At 35.7% G+C, this 20738-nt stretch overlaps 1 protein-coding gene and 2 long non-coding RNA genes across 19 annotated transcripts in view; 2 read left to right on the forward strand and 1 right to left on the reverse strand.

Moving 5' to 3' along the window:
* The window catches only part of LOC105339314 (sperm flagellar protein 1), a 28765-nt gene that overhangs the window by 5070 nt on the left and 2957 nt on the right, over nt 1-20738 (forward strand). For 3 of the 17 annotated variants that reach the window (XM_034471812.2, XM_034471811.2, XM_034471813.2), the window contains exons 3-8: nt 54-283; nt 6240-6342; nt 8890-8928; nt 9036-9098; nt 10213-10251; nt 18916-19045. In XM_034471812.2, coding sequence (XP_034327703.2) covers nt 54-283; nt 6240-6342; nt 8890-8928; nt 9036-9098; nt 10213-10251; nt 18916-19045 — 604 coding nt within the window. Of the gene's footprint in view, nt 1-53; nt 284-3796; nt 4708-6239; nt 6343-6975; nt 7000-8889; nt 8929-9035; nt 9099-10212; nt 10252-18915; nt 19046-20738 lie in introns of those variants that run through there. The other 14 variants (XM_011444804.4, XM_020071823.3, XM_034471820.2 and 11 more) reach the window with 13 other exon arrangements.
* Nucleotides 234-10514, reverse strand: LOC109620124 (uncharacterized). The gene is made up of 3 exons (XR_004601992.2): nt 10199-10514; nt 524-738; nt 234-372 (listed from the first exon to the last, which is right to left on the reverse strand). It is a non-coding gene; the product is annotated as an uncharacterized lncRNA (long non-coding RNA).
* Nucleotides 10683-17453, forward strand: LOC136270600 (uncharacterized). The gene is made up of 2 exons (XR_010708429.1): nt 10683-11608; nt 17010-17453. It is a non-coding gene; the product is annotated as an uncharacterized lncRNA (long non-coding RNA).

Below are 20738 nucleotides of genomic sequence, written 5' to 3' on the forward strand. Positions count from 1 at the left end.
TTAAAAGATAAATTTCGATGTCCATGCACGTAATATGATGTTTTCTCCTACAGGCGAGTGTTACGGAAGCTTGACCTTGACCTTTCTGATGAGGTCATTCGAGCTCTAGCGAACTGCAAGCCTAAAGTGGTCGAGAAAGTCCTGATGCTCCTGCGGCTTCAGATCGACAAGAACCTCCAGAGACAAGGTAGGAGCCGCTTGGAAATAGATGCCAACTTCGCCCAGAGTATGGACACTAAAGAAACAAAAAAATCGCAATCTGCCCCCGCAGCCGAAAATAGTCGTAAGTCATCTGTTTCCATGTGTGGTCCTTTTCCCAGCACTTGTTCAGCAGGCATCAGGCTCCCATTCCCATCAAGTGAAAATCTACATCTGTATAAAATTAAGTTAACGTTACATTATTATTAACAAGAAAGTACCCAATTTAAAAAAAGGTAAGGAATTCAAATTTGATATTGTGAATTGTTTTAAAACAAGCTCTTAAAAAGTAACTGCATTGTCAGAAACCTTTCGCAAGTCTTACTGTTGGTTTCTTTCGATGGAGCTACCGCAGTATCAATGTCACGGTCATTACATTGGTTGATCCCCTGGTTGACCCCCTGATCCGTGCCCTGATGGCTGTTGCTGTTTTGTGGACCTTCACATTCTCTGTTGTCTGTGTATTCTGGAGCTTGGACTCTTCACTGCTTATCACTCCACTTCTGACGAAAGGTAGTTCCTGGTCAGTTCTCCACCATTCTGAAGAATATGGTGTACATAAACATACTGCCATTTCTGATGTAACCAACATGATACTCTGTCACTCTCACTATCAAGTTACTCTTTGAAGCCAACTAAAAATGATGGTGCAAGGCTTTTAAAATTCTTTTTTTTTCACACTGTCTTATAATATGCATGATTATCAATTTTTCCACAGTTTCAGTATATTTGTTCATTTGAATGATACAAATCAAAACTAACCGTCATACTTATACATGAGCTTGACTTTGGATTCTCATGTCTTTTGTATCAATTAAAAGTGATAAATTAGGTTAGCATGTCACATTGGGCCAAGGGAGTGCATTAATTGCTAGACTGGTTCAAATGGAATGAATTCAATGGGATGAAGAACAAAATGAATTAAGTGGTTCATGGTAAGAATGGGGTCAAGGAGTCAAAGAAACATGATTGTTGTAGCGGTTAAGATAGTAGAAATGCAGTACCGACCAGACACAACCTTACACCAAGGCAAACCCCAAAAGCTGACCCTGCATGGGTCTGCTTTGTATTCGCTCTGGGTCTGCTCTGCATCAGCTTTAAGTTTGCTCAGGGTCAAGTCTGGGTCCCCCCTAGCAGACTCAAAGTAGACCTATAGTGGACACAGAAGGCAGACCTTGGGTTTGGTTTGGGTCAGCTCTCTGTAAGGGTTTGTCTGGTCAGTACTGTGGGGTCAAGGGTCAAAAAAGCATAAAGGTTGTGGTAGCTCCCAGAGGAGAAATGGGGTCAAATGAGGGTTCACAGAAGAAAAAGAGGTCAGTAGATGATGTTTATGGAGTTGCTCACGTGGTCAGGAAACAGGATCATGGGTAAAATGAACAAAATGAATAGAGTGATTCTGAAAAAGAAATTAGGTTTAATTGGTCAATGAAGGTGAATAGAGTGTTTCATAAGGGGTCTTTGGTTGTTTGACCATCATGCATTGATCAGTCATAGGAACCTTTGTGGTCATCATACATTTATTGGTCATTGGAACCTTTGTGCATAGAGCTTGCCGTTAAAAACACATGGGGCTCGGGAAATGTTAGTAGGTGGGTGAGACTTTATAGGTTTTTAGATGAGTTTGATTTTATGAATGATTAGTCATGTGAGTTAATTATGGAATAGTTTGCACTGCACTTTTTACAGTTGAATTTTAATGCACAGGACATGGTTCTAAGTGAACATGGATTTCTTTGAAAGTGTTGCAGCGTGAATTCACTCGAATCGTTGGGAAGTTAACTAACTCTTTGCAGGTCATTAACTGCTGTTATCATTAATTAAAAATATGAATTTTTAATTAATGTTGTCAGGAAATATGATTTTTTGATATATGATGTCAGGAAAATGATGATGTTTTTACTTAATACGACTGTGTCATATGTACCATGCAGTCTGCATACTCTAGCTTATACCGGTACTTCAAAAGTTCAGTAATAATGTTTGCATCGATTATTTTGTTTTTAATAAAAAAGATATTGATTAGATTTAAAAAGGCAAGGTGTTAGGGTATGTCTGAATAGGATGCAATAAAGTGGGCAATGTAGATAAGGGCCTGTTAGATGGTAGTATTGGAATCAATACACATTATAATGGAAGCACAAAACTCTGAGGAATGTCCAAAACTCTGCAATTAACGGCTTGTTATTGGGAAGGGTAACTAGACTTTTGCCCGCTTCAGATTTTACATGGTGTGGTGTAATTGTTAAACATTGTGCAATCCAGCTGGCAATATTGCAATTTAAGTCTGTCTTTTAAAAGCTTATATTGTTTGAATTATATCCAAACCCAGAATAAGTTCTATGCAAAGAGAACGAGTCGATTGAGCTGGGCTCTTGACGGTGCTGTAGTGTGCTTGTGAGTGCGGCAAATGTTGACGTAGTCTATACTTATTACAAATCATATCACATATTACACGTGGAAATTACAATCAATGTTACCAATACCATGGCCTAATAATCCAGAGGACCTCATACTTATTGACTGGGATGTAGACTTACAAAACAGAAGATATAGATTCAAAATTTAGTTTCACCTAAAATATACAAATAATGATCAGTTGAATGCATAAGGAAAAACTTTTTTAGATTTAAATTTCATTGATGTGTAAAATTGAAAACTTAGATATAACAAAAAGATGATATTGGTAAAGACAAATTGAATATAAGATGCTGAGTATAATTGTGAAAGAATTCTTAAACCCTAATTAACTAAAAAAGTGTTTTAATTGCAATAGAGAAAATGGGCATAATTTCTACAATGTAATAAAATTCCTCTAAAAGGGCACCTTGCATTCACTTTATCAGTTGAATGCTTAAGGAAGAATTGTTTAAAAGTAACATAGATGTGTAATTTTGAAAACTTTGATATTTGTATAAAAGACAAATGAAATGTTAGATACTGAGTGTAATTGTAAACAGGATTATTATTAGTATTAAGATTATAATAGATGAAAACAATTGTTTTGCAATAGAGGAAATGAACATGGTTTCTATAATGTTAGTATATGTAATACGTGTTGATTTCATACATAAGGCTAAAGCTTTATTATGCATTCTTAGAACAAACCTTTTGAGCTGTGAAGTTGTAGGGCTAGGGAATTTAAGCACTGTTTTAATACTTTAAGACATCCACTGTAGGTTTTATGGATTATTAAAAGTTATTCAGAGATTATTTTGATCCTTGAATGGAAATACAATAGAATCTAACTGTCAGAGCACCAGCGTTTAAACTACGCGGGGATTAAAACGACAAACTCTGCAAAGTAGTGCCAGTGCCGTTTATTGAAAAGTGTTTCATTTCTTTGGGCTTTTTGACCCGAATTCTTTACTTTCAAAACATCGGATCAATAAAGTGCTTGATTTATCCGTAAATGTCAAAGTTATACATTAGGTAGTTTCCTCTTTAACCTGTAGTTAGTTGGCGGAACTCCGTCGATGAGATAGGGTTGGTCTAAACACACGAGATGTCACTGGTTGTCATGGTGCCCCCACGTTTTCAATTCCTTTGATATTTGTTGTATCAAGGAAATAAAAATTGCTCATAAAGAATTTATGTTTTTTAATCTAGTTCATGCAGTCTTCATTTGAGATCAGAACCTCGTGTTGTTATGAGAGTAAACAAGAGATGCTAAGCTTGATGTGTCATTGTCCGAGTGTCCACGTAATTGGTTTTTTAAATTGTAAACAGCTCCAGTATCCATTGACCATAAGCTCAATGAGGGCCATTTCGCGTAAATATATTTAATTTAATCCAGGCAAGGATTTGCTGTTCTCTCAAGAGTAACAGTACAGATTAAGGGTTCCGGTGGCTTTTTGACAATAGGCTGTAATTGTAAGTAAGTTAAACTGTTTCTGATTGGAAACCACCATCAACACTGGACCGTACAATGTTGCCAATGGCACAGTGAATAAAAAAGCTTCGGATTTATGTTACTGTGAACTTTTTCAAACCAATTTATAAAAAGATTCTTTTATTCCTAGTGACAGTTGTAATTTAGGACTTTTCAGTTTTAATGGATTTAAACTCCACATAATTGGGAAAGAACTATGGATTACTCTGAGAGATTTAAGAGATATTCACGATCTGACTCTAAAGACAGTCGTAGTAAACTCGGTTCTAAAGATAGCCGCCATGCCTCTATACCATCCAAACCTGGCACAATGGATAGTAGCAATACAGCATACACTCAAGGAAGTCGCACCTCACGCAAGGAAAGTGGAGAACCCAACGGCAAACTCAGAGACAGTGATATGAACAGAGCTCAAAGAGAGAATGGAGATTTCAATGGGAGACTCAGAGAAAGTGGAGAAATGAACAGTAAACACAGAGAGACTGATTATAGCCGGTCATATAGGGAGGGTGGCGAATATAATGGCAATAAATCTGTGAGAGGGGGTGGAGAAAGCAATGGCAGTAAACAAGCACCAAAAACCAAAGGCAGGCAAACCAAAGATCCTCAGTTTCAATCTGGTAGGCAACCAATGTTAAATGTAATGGGCTCATAACTTGAGGATATAGATCTGTGTGGACGACAGCCTGTAGTATGCTGGTTCCTGTTGGTACAAAAATGTGCCAGGTTACTTGTTGACAGCTGAATGATCAGATATAGCTGTCAGGCCAACAATATTTGAGTGGCTTTATTAGAACCCTTCCAAAAAAAATGACACATTGATTAAAGATACCATTATCTTAGGTCTAAATCAGTTATAACAAGATCTAGGACCTGTATTTGTTGAATCAAGGTCTAACGTCTCTTTCTGTTATATTGCCTAATGCTTACATGTAATATACATATTCATTACATCCAAGTTTTTTTTCGTGTGACAAAATTGAGGAAAAGGACTAAATGTGTAACTTTGTTATATGTGTCGGCATAAGAACAAACAATACTGGATATAATTTCTTGCTGTGAAAATGATTAAAAAACCCAAATTAAATTAGATCATCAGAAAAATAACCAGTAATACAGTATATGTTATAACAAGGTTTGGAATCTGTATTTGTTACAAATTTATAAGGGCTATATTTTTTTTTTCAGTATTCACTAAATTTCTTTTTGATGCATTTGGATATTTTTGTATAAATGTTTCTTCCTTAAGTAAAGAAAACTATGTACTTGCATGTAGCACAAAAACAGAACAGAAAGAAACATGCAGAATGACAAATCAAGGTGTGCATTACACCTGGCAGTGTATTTGAAGATTCCATATGAATTGAACACTTGCTGATCCAGTGTGTACCTTTATTGAACTTTGGCTTTCTTGAAATTGTTCAGATAAATCAGAGAGTCCTTGTGAGGTGGTCTGTCGCTAGGCTTGTCAATGGAGCCGGCTGACTGACAACTCTATATATGTTTCACTGTTTCTTTCTGGTAAAAAATACTGAACAACCATCAGGTGTAATGGCCTTTGTGTTTACTTGCTTATATTGAATTAGGAGTTTAAATTTCCCTTGTGAAGGCCACACATTGATATAAGGAATCTCAAGTAATGGGTGCGCTCCATTCTCTTCAATAATTTCAGGAAGGTTTAATCAAAGAAACTTGCAGAATCATTTCAATAAGTATCTATTTAATAAGTATATTTGAAGATTGAAACCTTGAAAATAATGATTATCTAAAGGACTTGAAATAAAATTTAAAATCTGGTAACCACTACACAGAAAGATATTTTAAATACATGTACTGAAGTTAAAAATACTGTTATCGATAAATATGTGATTTCCAAAATAAACATTCAGGGCAATGTACTATTCTCCTAGATGAAATTTAACAGTTTTATTCTTTTTATGTTAAAGCTTTATATATATAATATTTAAAACCATGTCAAGGTATAAAATTCAGCAAGAAAATCAATAACTGCATGGGCACTAGAGCGTTTCCAATCAAGCTTTCTAAGAAATTGCAACTAACAAATTTCAATCTGTATATAGCTTAAAAAATCACTGTAGAACTTTTTCTTCAGAATTTGATGTGTAATGGAAGAAAAAATTGTTTCTTTCAGAGGCATTAGTTCCAGTAAAAACTGGAAGGTCATCTCCAGGCAAACTTTCATCTCCACGGAAACTGGGAAAAGGAGAAATCCCTCACAATCACCCTGACAGATCGTAAGTATGCAGCGTAGTCTGCCCGGGACAGTACAATGGCATAAGCACAGTATCGGGCAACATGTACATGTAGGACTTTATCAGTACACTCATGCAGGTTTACAGTTTATCTGTGCTGATCATATCATTCACAGGAAAGACATTATTAGATAATTAGAGATATGAACCCAACCAACTTTGGCAGCTGCAAATTGCTTCAACCAGAATAATCTTGATCTTTATAGAGAAATTATAAAATGACATGTTTTTTTTTATCTGATACAAATAGAGCTTATTCATTGGCTTAAACATTTTAAAGATACATGCTTGTTTTTTTGCTCCACCCCCTGTAGAAGCATCTATGTTCTGAAAATTATTGTCCAATTGGATTTTGATCTCAATCTTGAACTGAATCTTGAACTTTGATGAAACTATACTAGCATGTGACCAGTTCTTGCAGAGTACCATTTCTCACCTGTGCATTGTTACGTCATTTTGTTCACACAAAAAACTACAAATGAAGAAATATGATTCTTGATGCACTGGCGAGAAATGGTACTTGGCGAGAACTGGTCGCATGTCAGTATTGTTTAATTTTTATTCTGTACCTTTGTTCTTACATCTATACCTGTACCCTCTGAATATTATCTGTAGGCAAAAGAACAAACAACTTCTTAGGTAATGACTGGATCAGTAAATTAGCTCTCAGTAAACATTTGCTCACACGATATTTAGTGTTACCCCTCCACCTTTGCTTTCTGTTGGCACATCTATAACCTACGTAACTAATATGTGTATATGACTATGATTCTTTTCATAACTGGGAGCTTTTCAGTATGTACCTGTCTTATATGAACAAATATTTTGTCTGCATTCATTTAAATGTAGAGTAGAAATTTGAAATTTATGAAAGAGGAGAGATATTTTACAAAATCAAATAAAATTTTTCCCATTGATTTCTTCTTTTAAAGAAAGTTCATTATAAATAAGAAGTTCACTTGTAAAGCAGATGATAAAATGAATTTTATACTTGGATGTTCATATAACAAAATGGGTGAAAAGGATGATTTAGCAATTATTATTTGAGAAGGACAGTACTCTCTGTGTTATAGGGTTAGCATAATTTAACCCTTAGAGTTAATTAGTGTATAATAATTACCATATAAAGTAAGAGTCAGTGAGATGAGTAGATTTGGTTCCTTGTATATGTATTTTAAATATAATGTTTCTAATGATTTGAAGTTATTATTTCAAATGTAGTTTACGGTAAAAGTTGAGTATTTAACGTAGCTCGCGGGTTTGCTGACGTCACAGTAGGAATCAACGTAAAGAGTTGACCGTCATAGTAAACTAATAGGCTACATTTTTTTCAAAATGACAAATGAGATATTTTGAAGCATAAAGGGAAATATATTAAAAAACTTAAATGCAGTTTATTACTGTTTTTACAAATATTTATTATCATCAAGTGCTGAAAATTTAAAGATGTCACATAAATTGTCACATTTTGTTCTATGAGTATGAGTGTGCGTTGGAACTTTTCCATTTAGAATCATGTTTTAAAATAGACAAGTAAATTAATTGAACCGTATGCATTAACTTTGCTATTTTTTTTTTTTACAATTATAACTTCCGTAATTTTAATTACCGATCAAATTTTTAAAAATTCTTTTGGCTTGAGCTAATTATTTTATACGATTACAAACTTTTATTTCAGTAGTTTCCTGGCATTTTTTTTTTGCATTGATTGACTCAGAGTTTCATAAAAACAAAAATAGCAATTTTCTGTATCTCTACAGCCTTACATTAATAGCATTTGTACATTTGATAACATTCACAATAATGTATAATTAGTATTTACATGTTATAAAATGTGTTAATCAGCTAGTCTTGTCAATTAATGCATTTCAATTTTTGGGTTCTCAGACGTAAGGAAATAATGACGTCGGGCATACGTCGTAATGAAAATATACGGTTTTGAGAAATCTTTTAAATCTTCAAAGTTGTTTTGCCAAAAATTGGCCGAGAACACATACTGATTATTTTTCATGAATTGATTCAAAATTATCTCCTCTGTTATTGTGCTGAGTATAATTAATTTCGTCTGAATCGTTTAAAAGTTTGGAGCACAGTTTTGTAATGCGTTTTCGATTAAGATGTGCATTTTACTATATATTTCATTGAAATGGCGTTGCTTGATTTTATTAATGACACTGTAATTAAAACACGGTAACATTATTACCGTGCAGACGAATCTCAAATAAATTTTAGAAATAAAACTCTGAAACCTATGGATCACGTGAACAAATTTTCGAGGTAGGTTTTCTCACAAGCATGTAAACCCGCGAGCTACCTTAAATAATTAGGTCTTAACACCGTAGTTATATCATAACCCCCAGCTAACGATGCACTAGCTCACTTTCTAAAGTGTATGCTAAACTGATTTATAAAGACATTTAGCTGATTATTGATACAATGCAGTGTTATAGATTTTATACTATAATTCCCTTGACAATCTTTATAAGGCTTGGGCACCCTTCCTCAATCACTGTAGGGCTTCTTTTTCAGTTATCTGTTTGATGCTGAATACACGCCAGAATTACTGAGGTGACAGTCCTGGGTTTTACATTTTATGTTTATGTGGCGTTGTTATCAGCCTTCTTTGGCATATGATGTGATTTGATTAACAGTAACACCAATGTGTATTGTTTCAGTATTGCAGAAATAAAACTAGAATCGCATCTCCCCAAGATATACGATTTCTGGGGACGACCAAGGTATAAAATTTAGGTTTGTTTCTCAACAATATGACTATGGATTGTTAACACCAAAGGTGGATGTTTATAAATAAATCAATCAAGTTTAAAAACAGTAAAATTGAGAGATTTTTGAGGGATGAAATGGTGTATTTTAGGATAGGGGGATTTTGAGTGTTTCCATGGTTACCATGCTGTGATGTAAGTGTTGTGTGTGGTGTGTAATATAATCTGCATGCCCCTGACCTTACAGAACTTAAAAGTTTGTCAAAGTAGTAAATTTAAATGCATGAATAAAGATATGATATATATCTATAGAACATGTAGTCTAAATTGCATGAATTAGAGGTAATGGAATGACTTCTAGATGTAATAGATAAAGGAATGCAATACATGTGTCGTACCAGACAATGTCTGTTCTTACTTTGTATTACCAGCGCCCTTAAGATTAATTGATACACTGTTTGGTTCAAGGTCAGATTATTACATGTCAAGGTCATTATTGTAGGCAAGGAATAACAGACTGACAGGGGTTAGGGCAACATGCAATTTTCACAAACTTTGGTTTGAAATGTTTGTACCCTCTTTTCTACCAATAAACAATCTGTCAATGATGCTGAAGAAAGGTTAGGATGGACAGCAATGTTCAGGCAAAGCAACTCATGGATTAGTTTGTAAATTATAGGTGCCTAGAGTAAAGAGGACAGCAGCTCTTTATAAATGATGAGTAGTAATATCTAAAACTATACATTTATAATGTATAATGACTGAACACCATTAAAAGTAGTCCAAACACTGATGCTTTTGAATAACTCTAAAGTACATGTAGTTGTTATGCCAATAAATACGGTTGAAAGCTTAGCTTACCAGTTAACATGCATACAATAAAACATGCTGTGTGCTGCATTAACACGTCAACTGCAATAAAAAGTAGGTCAACTTTGCACTTAAAATAAGTACATAATAACAAAAATAAATAAGTTATGATTATTTTATGATAATTGAATGATCCCTTGTACTTAACATTGTACAGTGTACTTTTTACATAAGGAATAATTCCTATATTAAGATACTCATTGCTCATTACTTTGTATTATGTTAATTTATTATGAAACATTTACCTCGTGTTTTGAAGTATTGGTGTTAAAACGAAGGGTGGATCCAATGATATGGGGTATGTAGGCCAGCACTTTCTTCCAATCTCTTAGTTCTAGAACAAGATCACGTATAGTCGGATCAAAATCGCAGATCACTTAACGGCTTATCTCCCTTGTATGTAATCGGAGCTTCCCCTGCTACAGGGAATTTAGGGGAGACTACTTTTGATCACTTATCATAGCTGCTTAAAGCCTTCACACATGTAACCAGAGTATTTCTTTAGATGATGAGTAATTTAAGGGTAACTTTGTTTAACAGATTATTACATGCTTGCTTTTCACTCTGAATCTCTGTTATGATATTGTTTAGTGGAAGTGAACAATTAACAATAAGAACTACAGATGTGTGTGTATATAATAATTGTGATAGTTGTCAGACGTTGATCAGCTGTAATGATAAAGTAATTACCGGTAAGCAAAAAAGTCCTTACTATTAAAGTGGTTTTCATGTATGTATCACCAGTGAAATGACATCCATTTCACTTTTGATAACTTTAGCATATATTTTCATAGTCTACTTTATTTTACTTTATTCTTATCTTATATGTTCCCATACTTAGCAATTGCTTATTGACATCTAAAGCATTCCTTATTATTTATTTCTTAAGGTTGTCCAAGCTGTTGTTTACTTCTTAATCCCCTAGAATATTTAGTGATTTCACAGTAATTGTTAATATTTATTGTCAGTGACACTGCTCATGGCACTGGGCACTCATAGGTGTTAGTTAGGGTAAACAAAACCACTTTGACTTCTTCACATCAAAGGGATGACACTGATAACTTAATTATTTGATTAGCCATAAGTGACAACTTTACCTTAGGCAATTCATAGAGAAAATTAATTCTCGTACATGAGTTCTTTTAGAGAGAGTTAGCTTTGAGACTTCGGACTGAAAGGATGTAGGACGAAGCTAGGAAATCATGTAGAGTGTTAGGAGACAAATTTCTAATTCATCTGTTTAGGCCCCCTCCTCTAAATTACAGTTAGGAACAAGACTTGCTCATTAATGTTGTTACCTGCGTGTGTAGATTGGATTATTTAACATTCAATCTTTAATAAAACATTTCTCATATCCTGCCATTTGGACTCTGTGTATTCTTAATTTACTTATTCCCCTTGAGCTTAATTCCCCAAATGAACGTGCACCATCGCCTAGTTATGTACCAGACATCCGGGCGTGGTCACAGAGTGGTCGAGAATCCGGTTCGAATCTTATGGAATTCCTCTCACACTGAACTGAAGTAAACATTCTGGGTCTTTTTGGATTTCTGCAGGATTTCTGTGCTGTCAAAAACTGTGATTTGTGACTCTAACGTTCTTATGAAAAGAAAAGGAGACCAATCCATACAGAGACAGCGTGCCAGTTCCTGTTGGTGAGTACAGCCACTTTTATCACATGTGACACAGTTTAGATAACTTTCTATTGTTATCATTTTTTGACATTTATAGATTGATTATTGTTTAGCTGTTTTTATCACTGATAATGGCTCCCTCACTTGAAATCCCATCAATGTCCCAACATACTTCCAATCCCAACAACTTTTTGGCTACTATTTCAGCGGCAATTACCAATAAGAACAAAATTCAAATCAAGCTCTCTAACTTTCATATTAATGCCCTTGTTGATACCGGTGCTACTATTTCTGTTGTTTGCAACAAATTTTTGAAGAAACTTTTCAAAAATCCCCATATTTACAAATCAGATCTCTGTGCTGTCACAGGTGTTTGTAAAACATCACATGCTATTCTTGGTCAAACAGATCTTGAAATAGATGTCAATGGTTTAAAAATGCCCCATACCTTTCATATTTTGGAAAATTTGCCCCACACTATCATTTTAGGCCAAGACTTTTTAGAGCAAAACAACGCTGTAATAGATCTTACCCATAAATATGTGTCTTTTCACAATGAAACAACCATTGCCTCTATTTCAACACCTGATATCCAACATGACAACCAGAAACATGTTTCTCTTGCTCGAACGGAATCAGATATTATGTTACCACCCCTTTCAGAAAGCACACTTTCACTCTTTGTCTCGAACATCCCTCATGGTTCACAAGTCTTCCTTGAACCAGTCAACCTTCTTACAAACAAGAATCTGGTTGGAAGCAAATGCATTGCTACATGTCTAAACAACACACTTCCATATAGGATACTAAATCCTCTGAACAAATCAGTTCCATTGAAAGCAAATTCTGTAGTTTCTAAAGTGTTCAACATAGACAACAATTACATTATTTGCTTTGACACACACTCCTCTGACACTCACACCAGTCAGTCAAAGGCTTCTACTACAGATCATATATCTATCGCCAAAACCCTGCAAGTCCATATCGAAAAGCAAAATCTTTCTCCTGCTCAAACTCAACAACTCCAAGATCTGATTGGACGAAACAGAGATGTATTTGCCAAAGATGCCACCGAACTTGGTAAAACAAACCTCCACACACACTCTATCATCACCAACACTGATAAGCCAGTCCGCACCCCAAGATATTCCCAGAATCCAAAGATGCGCCAGGAGACAGAACGTCAGATTCAAGAAATGCTGAAAAATGATGTCATTGAGGAATCAACTTCTCCTTACCAAAGTCCGGTCGTTATGGTGAAAAAGTCTAATGGACAATACAGATTTGCAGTAGATTACAGGAAACTGAATTCTATCACAGAGCTTGTTTCCTTTCCGATTCCAAAATTAGATGAAGTTTTTGACACAATAGCTGATTCTAAATCCAAAATTTTCAGTGTCTTAGACTTAGCTAGTGGATTCTGGCAAGTGCCCTTGGATGAGAAAACCAAACACAAGACTGCATTTATCACACATCAAGGTCTTTACCAGTTCAAACGACTTCCTTTCGGCTTAACAAATGCTCCTACAAGCTACCAGATGCTGATGACAAAAGTTTTACAGGAACTAAATTGGAAAATTGCTCTTATCTACATTGATGACATTTTGGTCTTTTCTAAAAGTTTTGATGAACATTTACAGCATTTAGATCTTATTTTTCAAAAACTTCGTAAAGCCAATCTTACTCTCCAGCCAACAAAATGCCACTTTGCTGCCCAAGAAGTAAAATACCTTGGACACATCATTTCTGAGAAAGGAGTTGAAGTAGACAGAGCTAAGATTGCTGCAGTGGCTGACTTCCCACAACCTCGAAATTCTAAACATGTCCGCAGCTTCCTTGGGATGTGCAACTATTACAGGAAATTCATCAAAGACTATAGCAAAATCTGTGCTCCCTTATTGAATCTTCTTAAGAAAAATATCAAATTCCAGTGGAAACCAGAACACACTGATGCTTTCAACCTTCTGAAGAGAAAATTAACTTCAGCACCCATCCTTGTCTTTCCTGATTTTAGCAAACCATTTGTTTTGTCTGTGGATGCTTCTGATGCTGCCATTGGATATGTCTTGGGACAAATAAACTCACAAGGACTTGAGAATGTTATCGCATATGGAGGACGTGCACTCAGGGATCAAGAAAAACGATGGCATATAAACCATAAAGAGGGACTTGCTTTGATTGAAGCCATCAAAACCTTCAAGGCTTACCTTACCAGTGCTGAATTCACAGTCTTCACTGACAACATCACAGTTCGTTGGTTGGATACCAATAAGGATGCATTAGGCAGACTAGGACGCTGGGCTCTATTCCTTCAGCAGTACAAATTCAAGATACAGCATCGTCCAGGAACTAAGAACCAGAATGCCGACTGTCTGTCTCGTCGTGAATATCCACCTTCAGACCAACCATGTTCTCCATCAGATGATGACTTGCCAGCCATTGGATCCATTGAAGCTTCCACAAAAGAGTTTATTGCCACAACCTTTGAATATCCAGAAGACAATCAGCCAAGGAAACCTGAAATTCTTGCCCTAAATACAGCCGATCAACATGATGATCATATTTCAGACAACCCAACCCTTCAGCATCTGCAAGAAAATTGTCCAGACTTTCAAGCGATTATCGATTACAAAAGAACAGAAAATTTGCCGCAAAATGTTAAGCAAGCTACCGCAATAGTTGCAAAATCCTTCCACTATGAAATTATTAATGGACTTCTTTTTCACTTTTACAAGGAACGTGCTAGGAACCAATCGCCTGATCAGAGTCTTATTAGACAACTTTGCATTCCTGCACCCCTCCGGAATGATATTCTTCTCTCATATCATGATTGTATTGCTGGTGGCGGACACCAAGGACATGAGCGCACATATGCGGCTATCCGCGCCAAATACTACTGGCCAAATATGTATTCAGACATTGAACAATACATTAAAACTTGCGAAACGTGTCAACAGTCCAAGAACTCTAAACATCAGAAGCCAATCCCTTTGAGACCACTCCCTATTGAGGACATTTTCAGCAGATGGCATATGGATTTCCTGGAATTACCCATAACACCAAACAAAGACAGGTACCTTCTCTTGGTTGTTGACAGCTTTTCAAAATGGTGCGAGGCTTTTCCCTTGAAATCCATGGAAGCGACCGAGGTTGCCAGAGTACTCTTTGCTGAAATATTTGCGAGATACGGAGCACCAAGGACACTTATTTCAGACCGGGGACAAAATTTCATGTCGAAATTAGTCCAAGCCCTTTGTGAACTCTTTGAAGTTACCAGACACTATACAAGTGCTTACCACCCACAAACAAATGCTGCTTGTGAAAGGATGAACTCATTTATCAGCCAAACACTAAGATCATACTGTAACAACGACCAATCCGACTGGGTGAAGTTTATTCCGGCTGTCCTCATGGCATACAGATCTACACCTGCCACACAATCAACAATGTTTTCACCATTTCACTTGTTGTTTGGACAGAAGATGCGCCTTCCTGTTGATGTTGCTCTGACACCAAAACCATCCATGGCACATGAACCCAAGTTACATCTGATGCGTGTTCTGGAACAACTTAAAATATGCAGAGAAGTTGCTGCTGAAAACATTCGACAACATCAACAGAAGTACACTCAGCAGCATGATAAGCGTGCACAAGAACCAGACTTCATGGTTGGCTCCACAGTATGGCTCTACTGCAGCCATGTTCCTAAAGGAAAATCTCCAAAACTTTTACAAAAATGGGTTGGTCCATATTCAGTAATTTACCAGGGACCAAACCATACTTTTAAACTCCGAAGAGATTCAGACCACAAAATTCTGAAGAGTCTCGTACATGCCAAAAGACTAAAAACTTACCATAGTCCTGAGGATAGACCTCACTATTTCTTACCGGAGTATCAAGATGTTGTACTCAATCCTGAAGAATTAAACAACCAAAATAATGAGGAGATTCCTCCTCCAAGTGACCAGCATCAAGCTGATGCTGATCAGCTTTCAGCTGATGATGAAAATCAGCTTCTCCATGAAGATGATGCTGAAGAGAATAATGATGATAATGATGATGACCAAAGCATCAGAAATGCAGCTCATGATCCCCAGCATCAAAATCCTCCACCTGAACCATCATCTTCTAAACCACAAAATCAAGCCAAAAATCAAAACAAACACAAAAGAAATTCAAAATGCGAAAAACCAAATGAAAAACAATCGAAACCATTTTCTACGGACCAAATAGACAAAATTCTTGAATATAGCCTATACCAAGGGAAGCCGATTTACAAGATCAAATTCAAAGGTGCAGCTCAAACTTCATGGCAAGACGGAAACCAAATCCCAAAATCCTTTAAAGATACCTTCCATTCCCTCTACAATGCCAAGGGAAAGAAAAGAAAGCGACCCAACAAAAAACATTTTAACAAACAGGAATCTGTACAAGCCCTTTCACTCCCTCCCAAGAGTCAACAAGAGATCCACACTGCTTCCATTGACCGAAGAGGCACACATATCATGTTTTACCTCCAAAATCATGATGGATCTACTACAAACGGAAAGTATGCTTATCAAGTTCCAAGCCATTTATTCAAGCCTTTCTTCAGAAAACTTGAACAAGAAATCAGTGACTGTATATCAGGGAAAGGATGCGAGTTCGTAAACTGGAACAGCAACCAATACTTTCCTGTATCCAGAGTCTTATTCTTTAAACACAGACCAACTCTTTTCATGCATCATCTTACTCCTTCAAAAGCCAGACTCTTGAAAAATTGTAACTCTTCACCAGAAGGCATTTTAGCATTCAAAACAAAACTCTCTGATCATGTCAAACTCTTCCATACAAATGCAAACCTCTAAATTTCTCAGCTTAATACAAATTAATTTTTCAAAAATCACTCTTAGACTATTACATTTTCCCAATTAGGTCAGCTGATATTTATTCTGTGTCCTGTACATAGTGCTAGGTAGTGTGACTGCAGCACATTATCATCAAATTCAAAGGACCCAGGATAAATATACACAACTCAAAATTTATTTATTTTTTTTCCCCAATATTTTAAAAATAATTCTCCCTTCTGTTTTTCTTTAAAGATTCTGAATCTTGTTTAATTTACTGAATAACATTAGAACGCCTGTAAGTTATGAACCAGCGGAAACTGTGGTAGTTTCTTAAACTGCTGGGGAACGGCGTAATGCTCTATCTCAGTATCAAGTAAACTTACTTTTTCCATCAGAATAATTTTTCTTTATACCTTAAAATCATAATTCATTTTTGCCAAAGTTTTGTATCTCATATATATACTATTCTATTTATTTTTCTTTTCTATAAGTAATCTATGATAGGTAATTCCGTTGTGTCACATGTTGATTTCTTGTGGTTGTGCTTACTGATTGATCATTTATCATGCCTTGTCCTATGCCCAAATTTGCAGATTCCAGGTCAACATAAACCGATGCCATCCTGTTTCCAATGCCATGAACACCTTTAATATAAGCTATAATGGAACTCCTATAGCAAACATGGGATGTTATAGCTCTTTTGATATATATTTTTTTTTTGTCATGATGGAACTCCCTACTGGTGGGATGTCATGACTTATTGTATATCATGATGGAACTCCCTCAGGGGATGTCATGACTTGTTGTTTATCATGATGGAACTCCTTCAGGGGATGTCATGATCAGGAACCAGGTTGCAATTTTCCCAGATACTGGTAGAAATTCTTTGTGGAGACGTCCACTTGCTGCAGTTCCTGTCTGAGGACATCAAATCCAATGAACAGTACAAATCACAAAAGAAAACCAAATGCAAATCAACAAACCAATACAGAACCAATACAAAGACTTTCGTGATTATGTGATACATGACCTTTCAATTCTTCTATTCATTCCATGGACTGATGTGACATTTATGATGCTGTTCTCAGAGAGACATTATATTTTCATTATGAACAATGTAAAGTGAAATAGCATCTTTTAAATTTTATAGCTCTATTGTTTACTATTTTTCTTATGCATTGTACATGCAAGTCTTGATATTTTTTTTTTCTCTTTCTCCAATTTTTTTTTTTATATAATGGGCCCTTGTATATACATGTATATAGTAGCTATAGTTTAGAATTCATTCAATTAATAAGGAATCCACGCCCTTAGGAATTAATACTTTTAAAGTATATTTTTCCTGGTTTAAACATTTCTTAAATTTAGGATATTATTATCTATACTGACCCTATGCCTTTAGGTTAATGATATTTTCATAAAAATAATTGACCTGCTACATGTATCAGATAATATGTGTCATTAATTTTGCAATTTATGAAGAAAAAAAAAAAGGCAGGATTGACTTATGGTATTCTGAGATTTCAGGAGAAATCTTTTTGTGAAGTAGGGGGAGCATATCACCAGTGAAATGACATCCATTTCACTTTTGATAACTTTAGCATATATTTTCATAGTCTACTTTATTTTACTTTATTCTTATCTTATATGTTCCCATACTTAGCAATTGCTTATTGACATCTAAAGCATTCCTTATTATTTATTTCTTAAGGTTGTCCAAGCTGTTGTTTACTTCTTAATCCCCTAGAATATTTAGTGATTTCACAGTAATTGTTAATATTTATTGTCAGTGACACTGCTCATGGCACTGGGCACTCATAGGTGTTAGTTAGGGTAAACAAAACCACTTTGACTTCTTCACATCAAAGGGATGACACTGATAACTTAATTATTTGATTAGCCATAAGTGACAACTTTACCTTAGGCAATTCATAGAGAAAATTAATTCTCGTACATGAGTTCTTTTAGAGAGAGTTAGCTTTGAGACTTCGGACTGAAAGGATGTAGGACGAAGCTAGGAAATCATGTAGAGTGTTAGGAGACAAATTTCTAATTCATCTGTTTAGGCCCCCTCCTCTAAATTACAGTTAGGAACAAGACTTGCTCATTAATGTTGTTACCTGCGTGTGTAGATTGGATTATTTAACATTCAATCTTTAATAAAACATTTCTCATATCCTGCCATTTGGACTCTGTGTATTCTTAATTTACTTATTCCCCTTGAGCTTAATTCCCCAAATGAACGTGCACCATCGCCTAGTTATGTACCAGACATCCGGGCGTGGTCACATATGTAATACTATGATGTCGCAATAAAAAAGTTTTGAGCCTCGATTACAAAAGCTGAATGAGATCTCTTAGATTTGAAACTTCTCAGACACCAAGCATCTATATGTATACTGAATGTGATAAAAGTTTCTCTGATGCCATCCATGGCAACAGGCCACATTTGACAGAATGATGACTCTGTGTTACCATGACAATTTGTCTCTGTTGCAGCTCCTACCATTTTGAGGGTAAGGGATACTTTGACCCAGCGATCTACATTTACCCTACCTCCGACAATGTCCCACGTAGCTACCTAGAGGAGAAAGAGATGGAATGTATGGCCAAGGACGAAACAATCAGGGTAATTATCTAAATCTCTGTCCCACTCAGAAACCACTATGCAAGTTTGGTAGACCAGTGTTCCAATCTTGGGGCAGCACTATTTCTATTCCACTCTTTCACCAGTCTGCACTAGTCCAGGTACTATATTAGTACTACCAGTATGACCAGTCCTAGTACTATAAAAGTACTACCAGTACAATCACTCCTTGTACTGTATTAGTACGACCAGTATGATCAGTCCTGGAACTGTATTAGTACAATGTACTACCAGTATGACCAATCCTAGTGCTATATTAGTACTACCAGTACGACCAGTCTTAGAACTGTATTAGTATTACCAGTATGACCAGTCCTAGTACATGTACAGTGTTAGTACTACCAGTATAATGGTAAGTACATTAGTACTGCCAGTATAATTAGTCTTAGTTCTAATACTGTGTTAGTACTACCAGGTATGCTAAGTCCTACAACACTGTGTTAGTACATGTACTATAAGGTATGATTAGTCCTACAACACTGTGTTAGTACTATAAGGTATGATTAGTCCTATAACTGTGTTAGTATTACATGTACCAGTATGATTCCACCCAGTCTGTTTTGATCTACTATTCTACAGTATTGTAAATCATAGCCCCAGATGTAGGCATATTTTTGAATCGTCAGAAATTTCCCAATTCATCCAATTTCATTATTCCTTATCTTTTGGTACAAGACTGCGTGTATCCTATATTCTGTTGGCTTGGAGCATTTTGTATATTGATTAGTTATAAATTGCTTCAACAAAGGTTGTCAAATAAGTCCAAGTATATCACAAAGTTTTCTAATTTTACTGATTTTAAGATCAAGAGGAATTGAGGATTTGAACCTGTTTCCATTACTATCAGTGTGCACCACTTAAGGTCAGACGACACGTTCCTCAAAAATCTTTTTTGTATCTCCTCGTAATAAACAGTTCCAATAAAAAATATTAATTTTATAATTACTTTAAAAATGATCAAAATTTACTTGGATTTGGTTATATGTCTAGATGGTCGAGTGGTTAGAACTGTGGCCGCTCACTGCCAAAAGCGTATAGGTGCTAGAGGTCATGAGTTCAAAGCCCCGCTCCGGCGGAGATATTGTTCTAATATACCGGTAGTGAATTTCGCTGTGCTGGAGAAGTATTTATTTTTATATCAGCAATTCAAATGTATTTTCAAGAAGATTATATAGGATATTGCATACTCTAGTATGTTGCAGAAATGCCTGGTAAGGTACCCTAATTTTTTGCAAGAAAGCTTGTCAAGGTAGTAGTAAACCATTAACAATATCCTGGAAAAAGTTATCTAAAATTGAGGAATGTGTCGTCTGACCTTAAGCCACAACCTTTTGACTTTGTTGGATAAAAACTAAAAAAAACTTTTTGGGTGGTACCTTTTTCTGATTTCAATTTACGCTCTTGTTTGTGTTTAATTGTACTATCAACTCAATAATATTAAATAGATTAATGATACTCTTTTTCATTTCAAGTTTGTGAAAAAAGTATCAGAGTATGAATTTTGTGATGATAAGACCACAAGTTACCTCCACCCCACCCCCGCCCCAAAGAAAAACTAATGCTAAATCACAGCCTGGTAATGAATCGAGACATGTAGATATACATGTATAAACTATGTAGTGTCATTGCTAACAACTAAGTTTCCATTCAATGGATGAGATTTTCCGGAGCTACA

Source organism: Magallana gigas, chromosome 8, assembly GCF_963853765.1.
Source record: "Magallana gigas chromosome 8, xbMagGiga1.1, whole genome shotgun sequence".
In the NCBI taxonomy this organism is placed as follows: domain Eukaryota; kingdom Metazoa; phylum Mollusca; class Bivalvia; order Ostreida; family Ostreidae; genus Magallana; species Magallana gigas.